General features: G+C 48.8%; 1 protein-coding gene across 1 annotated transcript in view; it reads right to left on the bottom strand.

The window, feature by feature from the left end:
* The window catches only part of CIB4 (calcium and integrin binding family member 4), a 59,595-nt gene extending 38,701 nt beyond the window's left edge, over positions 1 to 20,894 (bottom strand). The window contains exons 1-3 of the mRNA XM_011972668.1: positions 20,787 to 20,894; positions 20,060 to 20,094; positions 8,974 to 9,070 (exon numbers count right to left, since the gene is read on the bottom strand). Coding sequence (XP_011828058.1) covers positions 8,974 to 9,070; positions 20,060 to 20,094; positions 20,787 to 20,840 — 186 coding nt within the window. The 5' untranslated portion in view covers positions 20,841 to 20,894. The remainder of the gene's footprint in view (positions 1 to 8,973; positions 9,071 to 20,059; positions 20,095 to 20,786) is intronic.
* Positions 20,895 to 21,520: the final 626 nt, after the last annotated feature.

The raw sequence follows: 21,520 nt of genomic DNA, 5'->3' as shown, positions 1-21,520 counted from the left end.
CCCCCGCCCTGCTCCACCCGCTGCTCAGCACTACCAGGCGGGGCGACTGCCCATCCCCAGCCCCTGCCAAAGACGGGAGGTTGTTCTCTGGGGAGAGTATAGCAGAGGCTTTCTCCACGGGGGGCATCAGACATGGTTGAGAACTGGGGAGTGAATAAACATACAGGTGCTGAACTCTGAGACCTCACCAGCCCTCTTTCCTAACACGGCTCTATGATGCTAGCAGGCAGAATTTTACTTCCCGCTTTTCTAGGGAATCCTCAAAATGACCCCTCCGATCACCCTTCAGTGAAGCTCCCAGTCGGTAAATCCCACCTAGGGACTTCAGCTTTAAAACAGCTTTTCAGCAACCACCCTTCACTCATCATCACGGACCCTTGATGACCAGATATCTGAGGAAGGCCTCTGACGCGCAAGCCGAGGACCCAGACAAGCAAGCGGGAAAAGCACCTTGAAGGAAAAAGAAGAGGACGCTACAAAGAAGAGAAAGATCAGAGAACAAAAAGGAGCTCTTGGGAACTAAACGCATGATGGCAGAAGTGAAAAACCCAATTAGAGTTGAAGACAAAGTGGAGGAAATCTCCCAGAAAGAAGAGCAAAAAGGCAAAGATGAAAAGCAGGAGAGAAAAGAGAGAGAATAAATGATTAATCTAGGATATACAGCATCAGGGTATTAGAGTTCCGGAAAGAAAGGACAAAGAGAACAGAAGGGAGAAAGTTATCAATGAAATAATTAAAGGAAAGGTCCTGGAGCTGAGAGACATGAGTTTCCAGACTGAGTGGGTCCTCCGCGCGCCTCACATACAAGGGGAAGGACTCGTGCCAACAATTATTGTTGGGAATATCAGAGTACTCAAGTAAAAGAGAAGAGTCTACAAGTTTCCAGGAAAAAAAGAAAACACACACACACACACACACACACACACACACAGATCATGAAAAAAGATTAGGAAGCTCAAAGGCTTTGGACCTCTCAATGATAACAGTGAAAGCTAAAATACAATTAAGTGATGCTTTCCAAATTCTAAAGAAAAATGATATCCAACCTACAATTCCATCTAAACTCTCAGTCAAAGGACAGATTCAGTGGCATGCACCTGTTATCCCAGCACTTTGGGAGGCTGAGGCGGAAGAATCACTTGAGCCTAGGAGTTCAAGACCAGCCTAGGCAACATAGTGGACTCTACAAAAAAATAAATAAATAGGTAAATTCTCAGTCAAGTGTGAGAGGAGAAAAAGACATTTTCAGATATGAAAGTTGTAAAAACATTTGCCTCCAGGCACCCTTTATTAGAATGCTACCAGAGGATGTGCTCCACCAAAAGTAGGGGAGTAAATTGAGAGACATGAAAACAGAAAATGCAAGACCCAAGAGAGTGGTGAGAAGAATCTGAGATGGTTATGAAAGGCGATCCCAAGGTGGTAACATATACCAGGCTCAGAGAGCAACCCAGTCCTGATTAGAGATGTTAGAAGGCTCCAAGAGAAATTTTGCTAGGAAAATGAAATGTACAGGAAACTTCTCACTTCTAAATGCCTTTGGAGAAGACTTAGAAGATTGGCAGAGGTTTGGTGTCAATTCAATGAAAAGTACATAGACAACTAAGCAAAAATAATGATGAAATCCAGGAAAAATAAACAAAACTACACAGAAAGGGAAAGTAACTACAGCTTATTTCATGACTCAGCTCTGAACAGTGTATGCAGTCATAATAATACAAAACATTGAGGCAGGACGCAGTGGCTCATGCCTGTAATCGCAGCACTTTGGGAGGCCGAGGCAGGTGGATTACCTGAGGTCAGGAGTTCGAGACCAGCCTGGCCAACATGGTGAAACCCTGTCTCTGCTAAAAATGCAAAAATTAGCTAGGCATGGTGGTGGGCGCCTGTAATCCCACCTACTCGGGAGGCTGAGGTAGGAGAATTGCTTGAACCCAGGAGACAAAGGTTGCAGTGAGCCGAGATGGCGTTGCTGTGCTCCAGCCTGGGCGAAAGAGCAAGACTCCGTGTCAAAAAAATAAATAATAATAATAATAATGATACAAAACATTGAATATTGATCTCCCCCAAACTGTCATATAACTATATTGGGAGGGGAGGGGAACAAGGAGTGAGGAATAGGATGGATGTCAGGAAGGGGAAGAGCTTTAGCTCTTCTTAGGGGAAGTCAAAGGCCGAACTATCAAGAAGGGGTAATACGAGGTGCTCTTTAAAGATATGGAGGCAAATAAAGAAAGAATCAGCCAAGAGCTGAAAATGGTTGCCTTAGAGAAGGGGAAATGTGGCAACCCTCATAGAGCAACTTAACTCCTGGCACACATAAATAATTTTGATTTAAAAACTTGAAAAAAAAAAAAAAGGCCAGGCGCGGTGGTTCACACCCATAATCCCAGCACTTTAGGAGGCCGAGGTGGGCAGATCACTTGAGGTCAGGAGTTCAAGACCAGCCTGGCCAACATGGAGAAACCCCATCTCTACAAAAAATACAAAAATTAGCCAGGCTTGGTGACGTGTGCCTGTAATCCCGGCTACTCAGGAGGCTGAGGCAGGAGAATTGCTTGAACCTGGGAGGCAGAGGTTGCAATGAGCCAAGATGGTATTTCTGCACTCCAACCTGGGCAACAGAGCGAGACTCCATCTCAAATAAATAAATAAATAAATAAGTAAATAGACAAATAATAAAAACTAAAAAAAATTTTTTTTAATTAGAATAAAAATTAAGGCTAGGTATGGTGACTCATGCCTCTAATTGGCTTCTCAGGAGGCTGAGGCAGGAGAATTGCTTGAACCTGGGAGGCAGAGGTTGCAATGAGCCAAGATGGTATTTCTGCACTCCAACCTGGGCAACAGAGCGAGACTCCATCTCAAATAAATAAATAAATAAATAAGTAAATAGACAAATAATAAAAACTAAAAAAAATTTTTTTTAATTAGAATAAAAATTAAGGCTAGGTATGGTGACTCATGCCTCTAATTGGCTTCTCAGGAGGCTGAGGCAGGAGGATTGCTTAAACCCAGCATTCAAGACCAGCCAGACAAGACCCCATTTCTATGAAAAACACAAATATTAGCTGGGTGTGGTGGTACATCCCTGTGGTTCCAGCTACTTGGGAGGCTGAGGTGGGAGGATCACTTTAGCCCAGGAGATTGAGGCTGCAGGGAGCCGTGTTCACACCACTGCACGCCAGCCTGGGCAACAGAGTGAGACCCTGTCTCAAATAAATAAATAAATAGTAAAATAAAATAAATATTAAAATTTTAAAAATACACTACCATCCCCACCCCACCTACTTTTAGGATTTCTTGAAAGGCTGAGTAAATTTCAGGACTTTTTATCGTTTTCAGCCTTGGGATTGAGTTCTTTGCAAGCTATTCTAAGCAGATAGGCACTAGCCTCTAAGCAGGGCTCAGAAAGACTCGGAAAACTTTGTAAGATAGATAGAAACTGAGATGGAGCTGAAACCTTAGGGGCCATCCTGGCCATACCTCCCTACAACTCAGGCAGGTTTCCAAACCTCTCTGCGCTGTGACAGATGGGATAAAGTGTAGTAGGGGCGGGTCTATGCGAAGACCATCTGCCTGCAGGAATCCCGGAGCAGGAGGAGGGAAGAGGCCAGGGGGGTGAGGTAGCTCTGCCAGTGTGCAGACCTCCACCCTACCTGCTCCAAAGCCCTGCGATCTTCCTTCAGACCCTGTTTCCAGCCATCCCCGGTGGATGCAAATACAGCTCTGGGCTTGGAAACCCAAGTCACACCATGCCATACTCATCTGTGTTTACAGAAAGCAAGATAATTATTTACAAGAACAGAAACATTGAGCGAATACACTTTTAAATACACCAAATACATCAGACAAAAAGAAAACACACACTGCTGAGTGGAAAGGGGGCATGGCGTCCTGTCCCCATGCAGGGTATTCCGGTCAGCAGGCTTTTCCCGCTACCCAGGACGTTCTCTCGCCTTGTTCTCCACTGACGGGCAGACCCTTCCCAATATTCCCAAGCCTGCTTTTTCCATGAGTGAACCCAAGTTAAGAAAACAGAGCTTTCTTCCCAGACCACTCAAGCCCCTGAGCCAAGTTATATCAGTACCCAGAGCTCCCTGGGGCCCAGTTCTCAAAGCCTGTTCCAGAGACGTGTTCTGGGCAGTGTGAGTCACGCAGCTCCCGTCCTTGTGGCCACAGACGACGCAGGCACACCCGGGCCCCCACCTCCTAGCAAGTCTCTCCTTGCTCATTTTGGGAAGCAAGACTACTGCTTTGTCCAGAATCGGAAAGGCACAGAAGGAATCTTTAGTCCTCGCTCTAGGTCTCCAAAAGCTGGTCTGAGCACTAGGGACGAGTCAGTGACAAAGTTCTTGACAACCGGTGACAAACGGAGAACAACACGGACAAAAAGGGGTGTGTCTGAAAACACTCGAGGCTTCTTACATTTTTGTTTTAAAATTAATATTTCTTTAAAATAAAATGATGGTCACTGACATTGGATGACATTTTTTTTTAACGTCCTTACTTGGCAAAACTGAAAGTTGGCATCTCTGGTCCCTCCTCAAAAAATATATGTATTTTTTTAAATAAAAAGTCTGGGACCAGGCTGGGAGGGCTAGTGGGAGGGTAGGGGGTGAGGCAGGCAGGGATGGTTAATGGGTACAAAAAAAAATAGAAAGAATGAGTAAGACCTACTATTGGATAGCACAACAAGGTATTATGGTCTATATAGATATATATTTTTAATACAGATATTATGGTCAATAATAACTGTATATTTGGAAATAACTTAGAGGGTAATTGGATTATTTGTAACTCAAAGGATAAATGCTTGAGGGGATGGATGTCCCACTCTCCACGATATGCTTATTTCACATTGCATCACAACATCTCATGTACCCCATAAATATATACACCTATGTACCCCAAAATTTTTTGTAAGTCTGGGACATACTGTGGTAGATGGCACATCACAAAAGAGAGTAAGAGCAAGTCCTAGGGCCAGAACCACAGACTCAGAGTGAGGAGGGCACCAGAGCAGCGGTCCAATCTCTCTTTGAGACTTAAGGATGCTAGAACATCCCTCAGTGACAGAGAGCGCCTTCCCTCTGTGCATAGCGCTGGCAGTTAGGGAGTGTTTCCTTGTATTGTGGAGAAACCTGCACGTGCTTTACCTGTACCTATGCCTGGGACCACCTAGAGTGAGACTTTTCCTTTTCCAAGGACAGCCTTTCACCTGCGGAAAACAGCCTCCACTCCCCACTGCTTCCCACTCCGATTTGCACAGACAGTTTTGTTTGCTGTGCAGAAGCTCTTTAGTTTAATTAGATCCCATTTGTCAATTTTTGCTTTTGTTGCAATTGCTTTTGGCAATTTCATCATGAAATCTCTGCCCATGCCTGTACCCTGAACGGCATTGCTTAGATTTTCTTCTAAGGTTTTTATGGTTTGGAGTTTTACATTTAAATCTTTAATCCATCTTGAGTTAATTTTTGTATAAGGTATAAGGAAGGGATCTGGTTTCAATTTTCTGCATATGGCTAGCCAGTTCTCCCAGCATCATTTATTGAATAGGGAATTCTTTCCTCTTGCTTGTTTTTGTTGTGTGTCAAAGATCAGATGGTTGTAGGTGTGTGGCCTTATTTCTGGGTTCTTTATTCTGTTCCATTGCTCTACATGTCTGTTTTTGTCCCAGTACCATGCTGTTTTGGTTACTGTAGCCTTGTAGTATAGTTAGCTGAAGTCTATTTGCCCCTTTGCTTCTCCTAACCCCAATCATTCCTCTTGTGACGTGACTTGCCCAAGATCATGTGGCTAGCAAGTGAATCCAAACCTAGTTCTTTCAGGCCTGGCCCAGTGCCCTATCCCTAGTTCTCTAGGTGGGGCAGTGGCTCGGGATTTTCCCTTCATAAGATGGTTCTGGCTGTTGGAGACCAGTTGGAAAGGTAAGAAAGAAACCCAAGTAGAAAAAAAAAAAAAAAAAAAAAAAAAACATACAAAAAAAATCAATGGGATCCCAATCAACATGTATATATCTGCACAGATAAAATCTGGAAGGAAATAAGCCGTAATGATCATGGCAGTCATCCCTTGAGCTAGACTAATATACCATTTTTATCTTATTTTTGTTTTTCTGTGTTCTCTAGTTTTTCTACAATGAGCTGGCTCTTATTTGTATAATAGAATAAAATCATGACCATTTAAGATTAAACCAGAAAAGTAAAATTAAAGTCATGTGGCCAAGACCCTGCTTCCCAGCTGTTCTCCAGTGAGCAAGCTCGGGGGGAAAGGGGAGTCTGAGAGTCTAGAAAAGGTGGAGCATCCCAGCCCCAGCCTGTGCACCTAGATTATCTGCTGGGAAGAGCAGGCCTTGCCCCACCTGCCCCACCCCAGGTCTTCTCAAGCCTTGCTGCACCCCACCCCTAACCCCAACAGGCTCCTCACCCATGACATGGAAGAGAGGAACAGGGGAAGCATAAAAGAGGGTGCAGAAGACAATGGCTCACCTCCACTGGGTCCCTTACCCAGCACAAGGTATTCATATTGGTTTATAGACGGGGGGATGTAACATGCATGGAGTGTGATAGCGCCAGGCCCAGACTCAGTCCCCCTGATCTTAGTCCTTTGGGGCTCCAAACAGAGACTCCAGGCCCTGCTGAGACAAGGCTATTACTGGAGAAGAATGTGTTGGGGCCATGGGTCACCAACACCCTCTATGCCACCCCTCCAGTTCGGCTCCCCTTGGGCCCTCTGTGGCACCTGGAAGACCCAGGCACATGGTCACTGCTCAGCCAAGCCCTGATTAGAATAGGGGGCCCTGCCTGGGTCAAAGTTCAGACTGACTCCCCTAAAGCAAGGACTAGTCCAGACTCTTCCATCATGTAGCCCCTGGAAAGTTGTTTCCCTCCTGGGACCTCAGTTTCCTCACGAATAAAATCAGGGCGAGGAGCATTTGACAGTGAGTAGACTGGGTGGTCTCCAAGTTTCTTTCCAGTCTTAACATTCAGAGAGTCTGGGACTGACCGGTGACCCTGCTTCCACCCAGGGGAGGATAGAAGCTTCTCATCCACCCTGCCTCTCTGGCTGGCCCTGGCCCTGGGTCCCTCAGCGGATGGCCTGGGTTTGAGAGAAGTCCCAGGCGCATGTGTACATGTGGTGGAGTCCATGCACTTGTACACGTGGGGTGTGACTGTGTGCAGGTGAGGCCAGGAAGTGGGGGTGCCAGGAAGACAGCCTCCCCATTTTGTTTTTGTCACAGCCACAGTCTCCGATTTACTCACCTTTCTGAGGATTCTATTTCTTTCCCCTCCAGATCCCAGCTTCTCCCAGCTCTGCCCACCCACCTACCCACCCCTCACCTTTTCTCATTATTTTGTCTTCTCCACTCCTGCCTCTATTTCAAGACTGATCTTTGTGCATTTTCCTCTGTCTCTGTCTGCCCTACAGATAGGCCTGTCACTTAGGAGGGGCGGTGCAGCTGTGGCTTGAATGACATGTCTGTGCCCCCTCCATGTTCCTCCCTCAGGAGCCAGCCTCCTCCTCCCTGGTGTCCCCGGGCCTCTTCTAAGTGGTGGCCACAGCTCTCAGAGCCCAGTTCGCTCCAGACAGAAACGAAGATGGGCTCTCATTGAACAATGACAAACTGAAATCATTATTCTGCCAAGAACCAAATGAAAAATAGGAAAGCCTGACGTAGCCATGATTTGTTAACATGACATTGCCTCTCAATGCGTTGCACAAATTTTAATTAAAATCTCAGGAGTGAATTTGGAGTCTTTTATTGTGTGCCTCTGGGCTCTTCCAGGCTGCCCTGGGGGAAGGGCAGGGCCTCTTCATCACAGGGATAAAGGCTCAGATAATTGTCCCTAAAGGATTGGGAGGTTGGGGGAGCAGGGGCAGCTCAGGCTAGCACTGCCTGTGAAGTCAGGAGTCTTAGAGTGCACATGGTCATTCCCAGCCTCCCCCTACTGCTCTACCCGTTTTACAGGTGAGGAAACCAAGACCAGGGAAGGTTTGCCAAGGATCCACCCATAGCAAGGGTGTGTGTTTGGGCGGGGTGGGAGTGTGTTCTGGGTACTTGGAAGGTGAGATTCAGTCCAGGAAAAGTTGTGGAAGCTGAGGGAAATGAGCATTCAACCAGCCCTCTGTGTAACAGGAACCTCCAGTCCGGGAGCGTTGGCTAAATTGAGGGTGAGATGAGGAGAGAGAGGATTGCAAGAGCAGAAATGCAAACGCCCTTCTTTCCTGCAGCCACTCCTGGAGCTGGAAGAAGGCAGTTTGGGAGGACAGTCTCTGGGCCCCAAGCCCTGCTCCTTCTGGTTTCTCAGAGAAGAACCTCAGAAAATTATCAGTTCCTCCAGAAAAGCCCAAGTCCACTAAGGCAGCCTGAGGAGAAGAGAAGGGCTGAGGGACTGGGCCGATGGCTGGGGTTTCTCCCTGGCTTCCTCAAGGACTGACGGTCCTGCAGGGGATCCTGGCCTAGGACCACTTGCCCTAGTTTGGGGCACAACAGACAGCAGAGGAAACTGGCTGGTGTGGGGTCGCTGGGGTGAGGATTAAGTAAGGAATGAGCAGACAGCGTGGGGTGGACTGCAAGCTGAAGCCTACCCAAAGACCCACAGGCTGGCCTCGGAGGCTGATCAGCTGGGTCAGTGAGCACCTCCAGCTGGGGCTACCACCTCCCACGGTGAGGCCTGGAGCAGGTCTCATGTCCCCTCTGCCCCTGGCCCCACCTGAGAAGTAGTGACAGTTATCACACGGTCCTGCTCTAGGACCGAGGCGAGGATGGAGGGAGGCCAGATGCATGCAGGAAGTGTCTGGGAGCCATGTCATTGTGCTCCCCTGCCTGGAGGATCAGGAGTCCCTTGGAGTGAGGTGACCATCCCACAGCATGGAGTGCCCACCCCGCCCCACCCATTCCAGCACCCATGAGCCCATCAGCCAGTCCCACTGATGCTGCCCTCGCCCCACCCACCATCCTGGACTCACCCGCAGAGCCGGCAGGGAGCTGACCTGGTCCATGGTGAGCGTCGCCTCCTTGTAGTACTTCCCAGGAGGGCAGAGCTTCAGGAAGGTGTCGTGGATGCTGAGAAGAGAGGCATGAGGGCCGTGTGGCCGGGAGAAGGAGACCAGCAAGCCTGTCTTCTGCTGCAAGGGGTGGGGCTGTCTCTTTGAGGAAGGAGACTCGGGGTCGACTGCAGAAAAGGCGGTAATCAATAATAATAAAGCGCAGTAATAAATATGTCTTCTAGAAACATCCCTGGACCCTCCAGTGTGCCAGGCACACCGTGCGGGATGCAAAGATGAGCCAGGTGAGAGGAAAGTTAGGCGAATATGCCCTGTAGTCAGCAGCACACTCTACGAGGGTTTGTCGTAGGATGTCAGAACTGAAGGGGCTTATGTCCAGTCCCTCGGTTACAGATGGGGAAGCCAGCAGGACCTTGGGGAAGCCAGGGTCCACACCTCTGGCCATCTGCCAATTTCCATCCTCAACCCGAGAAAAGAGGTCACTTTGTGGGTCTGAGTGAGCTAGGATTAGAACCCAGCTGCCTGCAGCCAGCTAACCACCAGCCTTGTCAGGCCACTTGACAGCAAGCTTGGTCCTAGGAGATCGTGGACTGAGTAGTCTTCCTAATCATCCCTGTCGGCAATGCCTCTGTCTATAGGATCCCATGCCAGTCAAGAGGATTTTGGTTATAAGATACAGGCAGATGGTGAAATGGCCATGTGATCCCTGAGAGTAAGAGGGTGGGAGGGAGCTCTGCCTCGGGCTAAGAAAGGATGAGCCCTCATTCCCTGTCCCTCTTGCCCTGAACCTGGGTCCCTGTCCACCAGCAGGCTCTTAGGCCTACAGGTCCAGCAACCAAGGCAGCCAGTGGAGGTGAGACAGTGGTGCCCTGGGGCCCAGGAGGCCTGGATCCCAGAACCTGAACTGCTGTGGCAGGGCTGTGTGACCTCAGGCAGCTCACTTGACATTTCTGAACCTTAGTTTCATCATCTGGATAAGGGACGAGAATGATACCTCTCTTGGAGGTCTGTGGCGGTGGGGCGGGGGTTCAGTGTGAAGGAGGCTGAAGGGTTTGTGTGTTTGTGTGTAAATGGTAGATGGTGGGTGGTGGGGTCACCACAGGCTGGTTAAAAACACTGTCTCTAGAGCCAGACAGATTTACGTTGAAATCCTGACTTTGCCGCTTAATAGTTCTGAGGCGTCGAGCAAGGTTCTGAATCCACCTGAGCCTCAGTCTCCTCCTCTTTGCAGTGGGGGTAATAAATCTTCCCCCACACACTGCTGAGGATTAAATGAGGGGAGATGTATGAGCCGTCAGCGCAGTGTCTGGTAGGTGAGGGTATTTGTGTTACCCGGGGCCTCGGAGGGGATACCCAGCCTGCCCCCTCTCTGTGTTTCTCTCCTATACTCCAGGTGCCCCTGTGCCCATGGGCTGTGAATAACCCACACCTAGACTGTTACAGTGGGAGCCCACCACCCTGACCCAGACCTGCTGTCCCCTTTCTTCGTGATCCCCTCCATGCTCCAAAATTACCCCTCCCTCGTTTAATCCTTTCCTGTTCCTCTCCTGTCTGCCATCAAACCTCTACTCTCCTCGGAGTGCTAAGAGGCCAGCAATCCCATGAAAGGAATCTGTACGCAGGAGTGAGTGACTAACAGTCCCCTATTGACATTCCAGGGCATGTGGTTTGTTGACTCAAATGAGGCTCTGATTGGTGGAATTTAGGGACATGTAACTAAGTGAAGACCGGGTGCAGCGGCTCACACCAGTAATCCCAGCCCTTCAGGAGGCCGAGGTGGGAGAATCGCTTGAGCCCAAGAGTTTGAGATCACCCTGAGCAATATAGGGAGACCCCATCTATACAAAAAAAAATTGAAAATTAGCCAGGCATACTGGCGCACACCTATTCAGGAGGCTGAAGTGGGAGGATCACTGGATCCCAGGAGGTTTGAGGCTGCAGCCGGTTGTGATCCCACTACTGCACTCCAGTCTGGGGTACAAAGCAAGATTCTGTCTCAAAAAACAACAAAAACTAGGTGAAGAATTTGGAGAGTGATTTTATGAGTGGAGACTCAGAAGTAGAGCAGGAGGCAGGAGGCTCTCGCAGGGCTCTGACGATGATGGTAGGTGGAGGCCTCCCACCCTGCCAGCCACACACTGTTTCACGTCTCACTGACTAGAAAAATATCCTTCAGATCTCAGCCCCGGGAGAGTGGAAAGAAACTATGCTGAGATTCTGTGTGCCCACTGCACTCTGTGCCCTGGGAGGCTGATCTCTACTGACAGCGTTCCTACCTCCCTTGCCCTTCGGCTTAAGGGAAGCTCCAGGAGGACTGGAGGTATGAGGGAGGGGTGGGGAATTTATCCTCCTCTCCCCCCAGCCCCACACGACTCTGCAGCGTCTGTGTTCCCGCCGTCTTGGGCTAGCAGCCAGCTTCCGCAGCTCCAGCTCTCAGCTGGCACCTCAGGCCTGAGGCAGTCAGGGCTGGTCCCTGGGTGGTTCCCTGGGCCTGCTTCTGAACAGTTCCTTCACTGCAAAGCACCTTCACAGACCCCGCTGAGTGTGCCACCTGTTTCCTGCCGGGATGCTCACAGATCTATCTGGATCCTATTTCTCTACCTCTAGCTATGAGACCCGAGGCAAATCGCCAGATCTCTCCAAGCACGCAGGCCCAGGTTCATATCTTGACTCTGTCCGATGGGGAGCCAACCTCCTTCCAGTGGCATTGTGCAGACCTGGGCTAGGGCGTGATGGATGGGAGCTGGAGTGGCGTGTGGTGTTCATGGAGAGCACCATGACTGCTGCCTTGACCACGTAAGGGGCCTGAGCTGTCACTATGGTCTAGGGACTGCACACGTTTGGGAGGGAGCAGAAAGCAGGGTGTGGAATGGGTTGGGGGAGAGATTCTCCAGGAAGGTACTGGGGTGGGTGCTGGGCACCACAGGTCAAGCAGGAGGAAGAAAAGCCCTCACTGCTGAACTGTCCAGTGGCCTACAAGGGGCGAGGGTCAGGCCAGGTGCAGTGGCTCATGCCTGTAATCCCAGCATTTTGGGAGGCTGAGGCAGGTGGATCACTTGAGGTCAGGAGTTCAAGAGCAGCCTGGCCAACATGGTGAAACCCCATCTACCAAAAATATAAAAAATTAGCTGGCCATGGTGGCATGCACCTGTAATCCTAGCTACTCTGGAGACTGAGGCAAGAGAATCACTTGAATTCGGGAGGTGGAGGTTCCAGTGAGCTGAGATTGCATCTCTGCACTGCATCCTGGGCGACAATGTAAGACTCCACCTCAACAACAACAAAAAAAAGGGTCAAGGGCAGTGGGAGTGGCAGGCCCCAGTCAAAAGGAGCATTTTGTCACTGTCATTGTTAGAATTGCCGGCTTGAGGTGATAGAGAGCAGACCAACTTTCAATAAGACCAATTTTCAACAAAAAATAATGTTTTGTTATTTTTTTAAATCCCTAAGGCAATGCGCAAGTGCACTCGGGCTCCTGCCCCCACCATGGGCACCACTGGGAGTGCCCGCTCTGGGCAGCCAGCTCTCACGGACATTCTTCATGTTTCATGCCAGTCTTGCAAGGAAGGGCCCATTGTTTCTTTTACAGATGAGGAAGCTCAAAGTCAAGTAGGTAAAATCATCTGCCTAAGGTCACACAGTGGTACATGTTAAAGCCAGAGATACAAACACCAAAGCTCTTTCCCCAGGAGGCACCAGGGGCTGCTGAGGGACAGAGAAGACACTCCCCGGCCCTCGCCACCCTCCTGTCATGACAAAGCCTCTGTGCTGGGTGCACTCACACACATCATCTCACCGAATTTTCCCAACAACTCCCTGCGGGAGAAGTGGAGCGGCCATCATTCCTGTAGACGGGTAAACTGAGGCTCAGAGAGTTTAAGGGTTGTACCTAAGGTTATACAGCTGGGAAGAGATAGAGTGGAGGACTGAACCCCAAACCAAGTTCTTCGGGCTGTGCTGCCCACCCTTCTTCCAGGTGAGAGACTCGAGTCGCCCCCCTGGAGAGTCCTCTGGGGGAGGGTGCTGGTGCGGCGCCTGCCTGGAGTTGGTGCCTTCCCAGGCTGCAGAGTGGGCGGGCTGCCCACAGATGAATTGTGGCTGCATCTCGGCTGCCACAAAATGTTCTCCTCCTCCAAATATGGATCAGCTGGCTCTAAATGGAACCCTGAATTAATCACTAATGGACTCAAAAGTCAAAGCCATTTGAAAAACTCACACATTCAGCCTGCCAGCAATCCAGCAGCCCGGGCCATGGCTCCCTTCCACATAGCCCGGAGAGGCAGGAGGGGCTGTCTGCAGGCTCAGGGGCCGGCCCTAAGACGGGGTGGAGGTCACTCCACTGCTGACTCTCCGTGGGACCTTGGACTCGCCAAGTCCCCTCTCGGGCCTCAGTTTCCCTTCTGTGAAATGAGAGTCACAGCATCCCCCGGCTCCCTCCAGTTTAGGCACGCTATGACTCTAGGTTTTCGTGCCTCTCTCTGGCATCCCGTTTACCCCCTTGCCTCTGAGACCCTCTAGCTTAGTAGTTCTCAACGGGGTCCCACGTAAGAATCAGGTAGGGAGTTTGTAAAAGGATCTGCCCTCCCCACTCCTTGAGGTTCTTATTCAAGGCCAGGATACAGCCCTAGGCACCTACAGGTTCTACAAGCTTCTCAGTATTTCTACTATCCCAGCAAGATCAAGAACATGACAAGCCCGGATTTCCACTCCTCAAGCCCCAGCCTGGACTTGGCTTTCTGGCTTCACCCCCACCCCATGGGGTTAATAGTCCTTTGCTCTATGGTACTGCCTGCAGATAGTAGATATTTTACAAATGGTCCTTCTTTAGCCTGAAAATGTGGCTTTTAGTTCCCTGATCTACTACTTGCAATCTGTGTGGGCTTGAGGAAATTACTTCATTTCTTTGAGCTGATTTCCTCATTTGCAAAAAGTAGGGATAATAATACCATGATAATAACAGCAGCCACATAATCGGTGCTTACCCATGTGCCAAGTATTGCTCTCACAATGACAGATTTGATCTTCTAGTTGTCCTAATAACAACCTTGTGAGATTAGGTTCTGTTTCCCTCAACTATTTTATAAGGATGGAAACTGACGCTCAGTGAGGGTAAGAAACTTCCCCGTGTTTGCACAGCTACTAAGTGGAAGAGCTGAGCCTCAAACCCAGGTCTTTGGCTTCCAGGAAATAAACCTGTAACCACTCCACCTGCTGGCCTTGAGGTGCCTGTTAATGGCCAGGACAGGGCCATGGAGTCTACAAAGTGTTGGAGCCTCCAGCGGTGCTAGGAAGAAAGAGAGGCCCTGTGGCTGGGTCAGCCTGGGCAGAGGTTGGGAGCAAAGCTTCAGGCTCCTAAACCAGACCCCGCCCCACCGAAGAGACTGTCAGGAACCATCCCAGGCGACGCAGAGTAGTTCAAAGAGCTCAGGCTGAGCCAGGCTGACCTGCGCCTGAGACATAGAGGTCTGGGCTGGAGTCAGGCTGTGCCTTGCCCAGGAAGCCACATGGGCCCTCTTTGGGTCTGCAGGGTCTGCAGTCACTGCCAGAAGGGCCTGGGCCCAGAATAGGCATCTCAGGAAAAGGCTTCTTCTGGGACAACCAATTTAACCAGAATCAGAGAGCGCTTCCCCGATGCTAAGGTGGAAAGAGACCCTGCTTTTGCTGAGATCAAAAACATGTGAAAGGAAAGTCTCATAGGCTGGAAACTTAGGGTGAACAGACCTCTTCTTGGAGGGCCAAACCAAAGCAGCCCTGGATCGGGAAGGGGCTGGCTCCAAGACAAGTCTAGCACATGAGGTCTCCCCCCACCAACCCCCAGGAGCTGCCATCTGCAGATCTGGTGACTAGGCCTTTGTGTCCTTATGCAAGTCACAGATAAGAAGGTGGGAAAGTGTTGGACAAAGCCAGCCTCCCTGCAAAGGTTACTTCTACTTATTGGTCTCTTGAATACTTTTTTAACTGGCTAAGTCCATCCAACTGTACTGCCATGGACCACATTTCTCTATGATATTCATAGGAAAATCACAAGATACTGTCAGAGGCCACAGTGGAAAATCATTCAAAAGTGACCAGGGCTTCATCTGGCTCAACTTGGCCTTGGCAGCCCAGGATGGCCACTTTCTCCCTGAGTATCACTTGCCTTCTTCTCCCTGAGCCAGAGCAGCTGGGCATCCTTATCACAGCTGTCCCCTCACTTTACAGACAGCACACCCACACCAACCCTAACATATTCCATTCCCCAGGGCCCTCCAAGAAGATAAGCTATTATCAGTCTGTGTGTCTGCTTCCAGGGATATTCTCCTCTGTGTGTGCATGTATGAACAGCCCTTTATTTCACAAGAGCAGTAGCAGCCTGTATGTGCTGGTCTTGTTTGCCAAAGTAATACAGTTAAATAGATTAAAAATGCAAATAGTACTGTGAGGCTTACAATCAAAGTTACTAATGCTCCATATCCCACACCACCTCTCTAACCCTATTCTCCAGAGGCAGCAGTTTCCAAGTGTTTTGCTGTTTCACTTGGTTTTTGCTTAACATTTATATGGTACTTCTAAATGCTGTGCTAATACTGCCTTTTGCTGTTGTTTTCACTATAGATATTATCTTGTGACCTCTTACTAGAAAAAAAGAGGATTTCTCTATATATACTTCTTTTCGTTTCCCCAACCTCCCAATATAAAATAATTTTCCTGAATGAATATTCAGTATTTATAATAATGTTATATATTATATAGGCATTATTCAAACATTGTTTAAGCTGAGTTCCCTAGTGCAACATGATTACATCTTCTTTCTTGCAAGGCTTTTTGTTTTTCCCAGAGTTAATAATCACTTTTGTTTTTTTGCTTTAGTTTTTGTGTGCCTATCTTTATTTCATCCCCAAACTTTCTGCAGAACTAAGTACCTCTCAATATGGTATCTAGATAGATTCATTTTATCTTCTTAGAGACACCACTCCTAGAACCCCTGACTCCTTAATTCTAATCTGAACTGATTGCCTTACAAGCCGATTGTCCTGCTGTCATTCTTCAGCTTCCCTTCACTACTTCCTTGTAATTTGTTTTGCCTCTAGGTTGAAAGCCTTTGTTTCCCTGATCCTGGGTCTTCTTTTTTCTTGGTTTACTCACTAGTTTTAATGAAGCACATCTCCCAAAAGTTTCCTAAGAAAAGGTCCATAAGAAATGATTTTTAAAATTTGCATGTCAAAAAGTATTATTATCCTGCCCTCACTCTTGATTAATGGCTTAGCTAGAAATTATTTCTAGATTGAAATTTTTTCGTTAGAATTTTGAATGTGTTTAGCCACTGTCTTCCAACGTAAGTCCAACGCTATTCTGATTCCTGAATCTCTGTAGTCTGTTTTGCTCTCTATGGAAGCACTCAGGATCTTCTCATCATCTCAGGCAGTCTGAAATGTCGTGATGACATGACTTAGTGTATGTAGGCTGTGTTTTATTTTTTCCTCAAATACCTGGTGTCCTTTAGCTTTCGATTTATACTTAGAGGGAGACTCTAAGATGCTGACCAGAAGCTCACCCTGCTCTTCATCATGCTGGTGGCCCTGAGTCAGGGGCCTGTCTGGCTCCAGCTCTCCCCAGATTGTTAGCTCCTGTCTTGTGCTGGGGCAGGGCAGGGGTGCCAAGTGGATTGCAGAGGGAGAGAGAAGGAATCACGTAAGACTTTCAGTCCACCTTTCTGTTTTCACCTGATCCTGCATCCTGGAATTCGGAGGTTCCTGAGACTTTCTGGGTTCTCAATTCCATCATCCAACCCCTGCAGGCAAATTCTTTCAGCTTTCTGTTCAGCTAAGTCTGTGTCATGGGTCTATCTGCTTTGCACTTTTAAAATTTTTGTTGACCTCTCTCATTTGCTGTCATTGCTTGTGTTCTCTTTGTCCTTATGGGTTTCTTTCTTCTTCTGTTTTTTTTTTTTTTTTTTAAATTCCTTTACTCTCCTTTTAGTAGAGGAAACAGAGGTCAAAGAAAATGCTCTATTCTCCATGTAACTGGAAGCCCCCTGAACTTTGCTTTCTTAACTTAATAATATACCTTGGAGATGGTTCTATATCAAATGGAAAGCTCTTCCCCTCCTCTCCAAGGGCAGTCTTCCCCAGATGGATGAATCAGCAATTACTTCACCTGTGTCCTCTTCATGCAAGTGGAATGGCTGGGTCAAGGTGTACTTCTCATTTTTAACTGGGACATTTCAGCATCTCCTGCCTTCACTGGTCTTCTTCCATTCTTCAAAGCTCTTGACAGCTATTCCACATTCTCAGCTGCTCCCCAGGTTGTGGTCTCCTGAGTATGGAGACTCCCCTTGGTTTAAAGCAGCAGAGAGCTCTCACTGGTATCACCTTCCCACTTGAGCATTTCTGCGCTGCTGCCTCTGGCCTAACCAGTGCTTCTCACTCTGTCTTATTTGAAGGTGTCCAAGTAACAGGAGTTGGACACTTTGCCGTCCACTCTGACTTCCTTATGCAATGGTATCCCCAACCTTACCACCCCCAGCGCTGACCCACACTGGCCTTCGAGAGTGGGAGCCTCCTGAGCAGGAGCTACCCCGGGGGCAGGCACAGGCCCCTCATGCTCAGGAGTGGTGCTGTCAAGAGAAAGGGCAGGCCAGAAAGAGCTTTGAGAACTGCTTGTTAGAGAAGTTTGCACTGAACCATGAACCGTGAACTGTGAACTGGAGCCTTCCCTGGCAGCACTCACCAGGACCCCCCTCCCCAGCAAAACACAGAGCCAAACTGTGCTCTTCTCAGGGGAAAGGCACCTTCCATGGGGATGGAAACAGACTGGAAACAGGATCTGGGAGGAGGTCATCTCAGGGCCTGGGTGGGAGTTTCAGAAGGGAGGCGTCCCTGAGCATGGCTCGCTTCCAAGGAAATCTTTCTCTGAAGGCCAATGCAGAACAAATGAAAATGGAGGATTGATGTTCAAGAAAGAGCCTGAACTCCTCCCATCCTCCTCTCGCTCCTCTCATCTGCCACCACATGCTCCCTCCTGGCATATAGGAGGAGCCCCAGGGGTGGATCCATGAATGCCATTTGAAGCCCCTGGGGTGGAAAGAGGGACAGGTATGGCCATTGCTGAGAGTATAAACTGGTGCAACTCCTTTGAAGGACAACATTGTCATACCTATCGAAGTTCTAAAATGTAGGTGGGGTGCAGTGGCTCACCCCTGTAATCCCAGCACTTTGGGAGGCTGAGGTGGGAGGATCACTGGAGGTCAGGGGTTCGAGACCAGCCTGGCCAACATGGAGAAACCTCATCTCTACAGAAATAACAAAAAGTGGCCGAGCGTGGTGGCAGGCAACTGTAGTCCCAGCTACTCAGGAAGCTGAGGCAAGATAATTACTTAAACCAGGGAGGTGCAGACAGAGCAAGACTCTATCTCAAAAAAAAAAAAAAAAAAAAAAAAAAAAAAAAAAAAAACCCACAAGCTTAAAAAAAAAAAAAAGATACAGAACAGTATGAATGGAATAAATGCAACAGTGTGAATGGGGTAAAAGGAGGATAAATGTGTCGGCCTATGTATGGAAAATTCTTCCGGAAGGCTAGATGGTAAGAAAAGCCAACAGTGAGCAGAGGCGGCCTTGAGGGAAAAGGATGGGGAGGAGAGAATGTAGACGTTTACTTTTCACTTAGAACTTTTACACTATCTGAATTTTCTTTTCTTTTTTTTTTTTTTTAAATTATACTTTAAGTTCTGGGATACATGTGCAGAACATGCAGGTTTGTTGCATAGGTATACACATTCCACGGTGGTTTGCTGCACCCATCAACCTGTCATCTACATTAGGTATTTCTCCTTATGCTATCCCTCCCCTAGATCCCCACCCCCCGATATTCCCCAGTGTGTGATGTTCCCCTTCCTGTGTCCATGTATTCTCATTGTTCAACTCCCACTTATGAGTGAGAACCACTATTTGAATTTTCTAGCCATGCTCGCAGATTTTTTTTTTTGGATTTCATTTTATTTTTATTCATGTGTTACTTTTCAGAAAATTTCAATAGAGGTTATATGGGTAGTAGGATATGGGTCATTTGGAGTTACGTCATTTTTTTTATATTTAAAAAAGTAAGTGAATATTATTTTCAAAAGGGAAATTATGTCACCGGGTGACAGCCTTTGGTTTCTGTAGCTCCCCGAGCCCTGGCCATCCCCCATCCTCGTTTGTGCCTGGAGAGTCTTGCGCTTGTGACAAAGTCGTTAGCTGCCACCCCCAGACCCTGAGTGGGAAATGTGGCTTCCATGTGGTGACGGGGGAGGGTCAGTCCAAGCGGAGATGATGAGAGGGAACCTTCCCCCACCTTCCCCCAAAAGTGTCTTGGTGAGCTCCTTTATTCATCTAATAGGTTTTGTTGGGCACCTGGCTCGGCCCAAACACACACACACACACACACACACACACACACACACACACACCTCTCACACTGTTCACTCTCCCCACAGCCCCACGAGAAGGGTATTTGGCCACCTCCACGTTGAATGAAGGTTCTTCCCAACTGGACAGGGGTCTGCATGACAACAGGGAGCAGGGCTGCTCACCATCCCACCTTCAGGGCCTCCAGGGGCAGGCACATCACAGGCACTGGAGAGAGGGCAGGGAGGGAGGAAGAGGGGGAGGGAGGGAAAGCAGGAAGGGGAGGGAAGGGAAGGAAGGCTGGGCTTCAGTCATGCATCCAGGTTTACCCAGCCAGGGAACAACCAAAGTGGACTTCAGACCTAACTTCCCCCCGTCCTTTCCTTGTTTTCCTCCTTATTCCAAAGAGGTTCTGTCCAGCTCCATGATCCTCTGAAGAAACCTCACCTTGGATCCCAGTAAAGGGTTAGCAGCCTAAAGCCTGATGTCTCATTCAGCTCCAGTGGGGCTCTGTGGATCATGGCCCTCCCATCCCTGCTGGCCCTGTCCCAGCCCCATCTCCAGGACTGTGTGGCTCTGAGCAGGGACCACACTCAGGGACCAGAGTGAGGCTGTATTAGGGCAAGAATCCAGTTCAGAGGGAGGAGCTGGGAGAAGGAAAGAGGGGAGGGGCCTCTACTCACCACAGAATTTCATTTCTGGTCAGGAAGGTCAGGGCCTGCAATAAATCACAGAGAAGTGATGTGTCCACTCCATTCATCCCTGCTGTGGCCCCTGGAGAGTGGCGCAATGCAGAGGCTGGGGATGAAACGCCCATTCTTTTTCTGCACGGCTAGGGGAGCCCCAGGCTGAGGCGGATGCCTGAGGTGGCAGCTGGAGAGGAAATGGTGCTCTTTCTTATCCCCAGTCTCTTACAGGCCTGGGAAGGAGCGCATTGGCACAGATGTGAGAGGAGATCAGAGACAAGAGTGAAACTCTGGGCTCTGGAGCAGGAGACAGATGGAGGAAGGCGACCTCAGAGAACTCATCTGGGCCACATGGATGCAGATTTAGCAAAGACAGGGACCACCGCTACCCCGCCTGGTAAACTCTAGAGCAAGCTTGTCCAACCCTTGGCCTGCAGGCCACATGCAGCCCAGGACAGCTTTGAATGGGGGCCCAACACATATTTGTAAACTTTCTGAAAACATTATCAGAATTTTTCGTGATTTTTTTTTTAGCTCATCAGCAAGCATTAGTGTTAGTGTATTTTATGTGTGGCTCAAGACAATTCTTCTTCTTCCAATGTGGTCCAGGGAAGCCAAAAGGTTGGACACCCCTGCTAGAGCTTCAGGAAGGAATTTCCCATTCATTCCACTTGCTTTAGGAAACTCCCACCTCTGCCCAGAATCCCCAGCCCGATCTACCCACCTGGTACTCTTCCAGGTCCTCCCAGTGCATCTGGTACCTTAAGCATTGCCCCATGCCAACCACACCTTTCTCTTTGCCAGCAGTAGAACCTCAGTCCTAAGGACTCGCGAGCTGGGGCACCTCGTTGATCCAGTTGCCGTGGTGACCTACATTCCACCTTCTGCCCATTCCACCTGAGTCACTGAGTTGGCAAAGAAACAAATTCTTTTCATTCCCATTCCACCTGAGTTGCTGAGTTAGCAAATGAGCAAATTCTTTTCAATCCCAAAGCGAAGAGACATCAGTCCCCATACAACAAGCAGAAAGTCAGCCCAAAGACAGGGCTGAGAGTCACACTGTCAGCTCAGGAGTCACACTGCCTGGGCTCCAAACCCAGATCTGCCCCACTGTGACCTGGGACAAGCTCTTCAATATCTGTGTATCTTAGTTTCCTCATCTGTAAGCTGGGATGATAGTCATGGGATTGTTGTGAGGATTGACTAATACAGGGCATAATGCCTGGCACATAGTAAGTGCTCAATAAATGCTAGCTATTTGAACCACAGCCTAGCTGGGCATGGTGGCTCACGCCTCTAATCCCAACACTTTGGGAGGCCAATGCTGGTGGATCACTTGAGGTAAGGCATTTGCTACCAGCCTGGCCAATATGCAGAAACCCCGTCTCCACCAAAAAATATAAAAATTAGCTGGCGTGGTGACATGCACCTGTAGTCTCAGCCACTCCAGAGGCTACG

This window comes from Mandrillus leucophaeus, unplaced genomic scaffold, assembly GCF_000951045.1.
Source record: "Mandrillus leucophaeus isolate KB7577 unplaced genomic scaffold, Mleu.le_1.0 Scaffold13, whole genome shotgun sequence".
In the NCBI taxonomy this organism is placed as follows: Eukaryota; Metazoa; Chordata; class Mammalia; order Primates; family Cercopithecidae; genus Mandrillus; species Mandrillus leucophaeus.
Note: the sequence above shows the minus strand (reverse complement) of the source record. Positions and strands in the feature narration are given on the sequence as shown.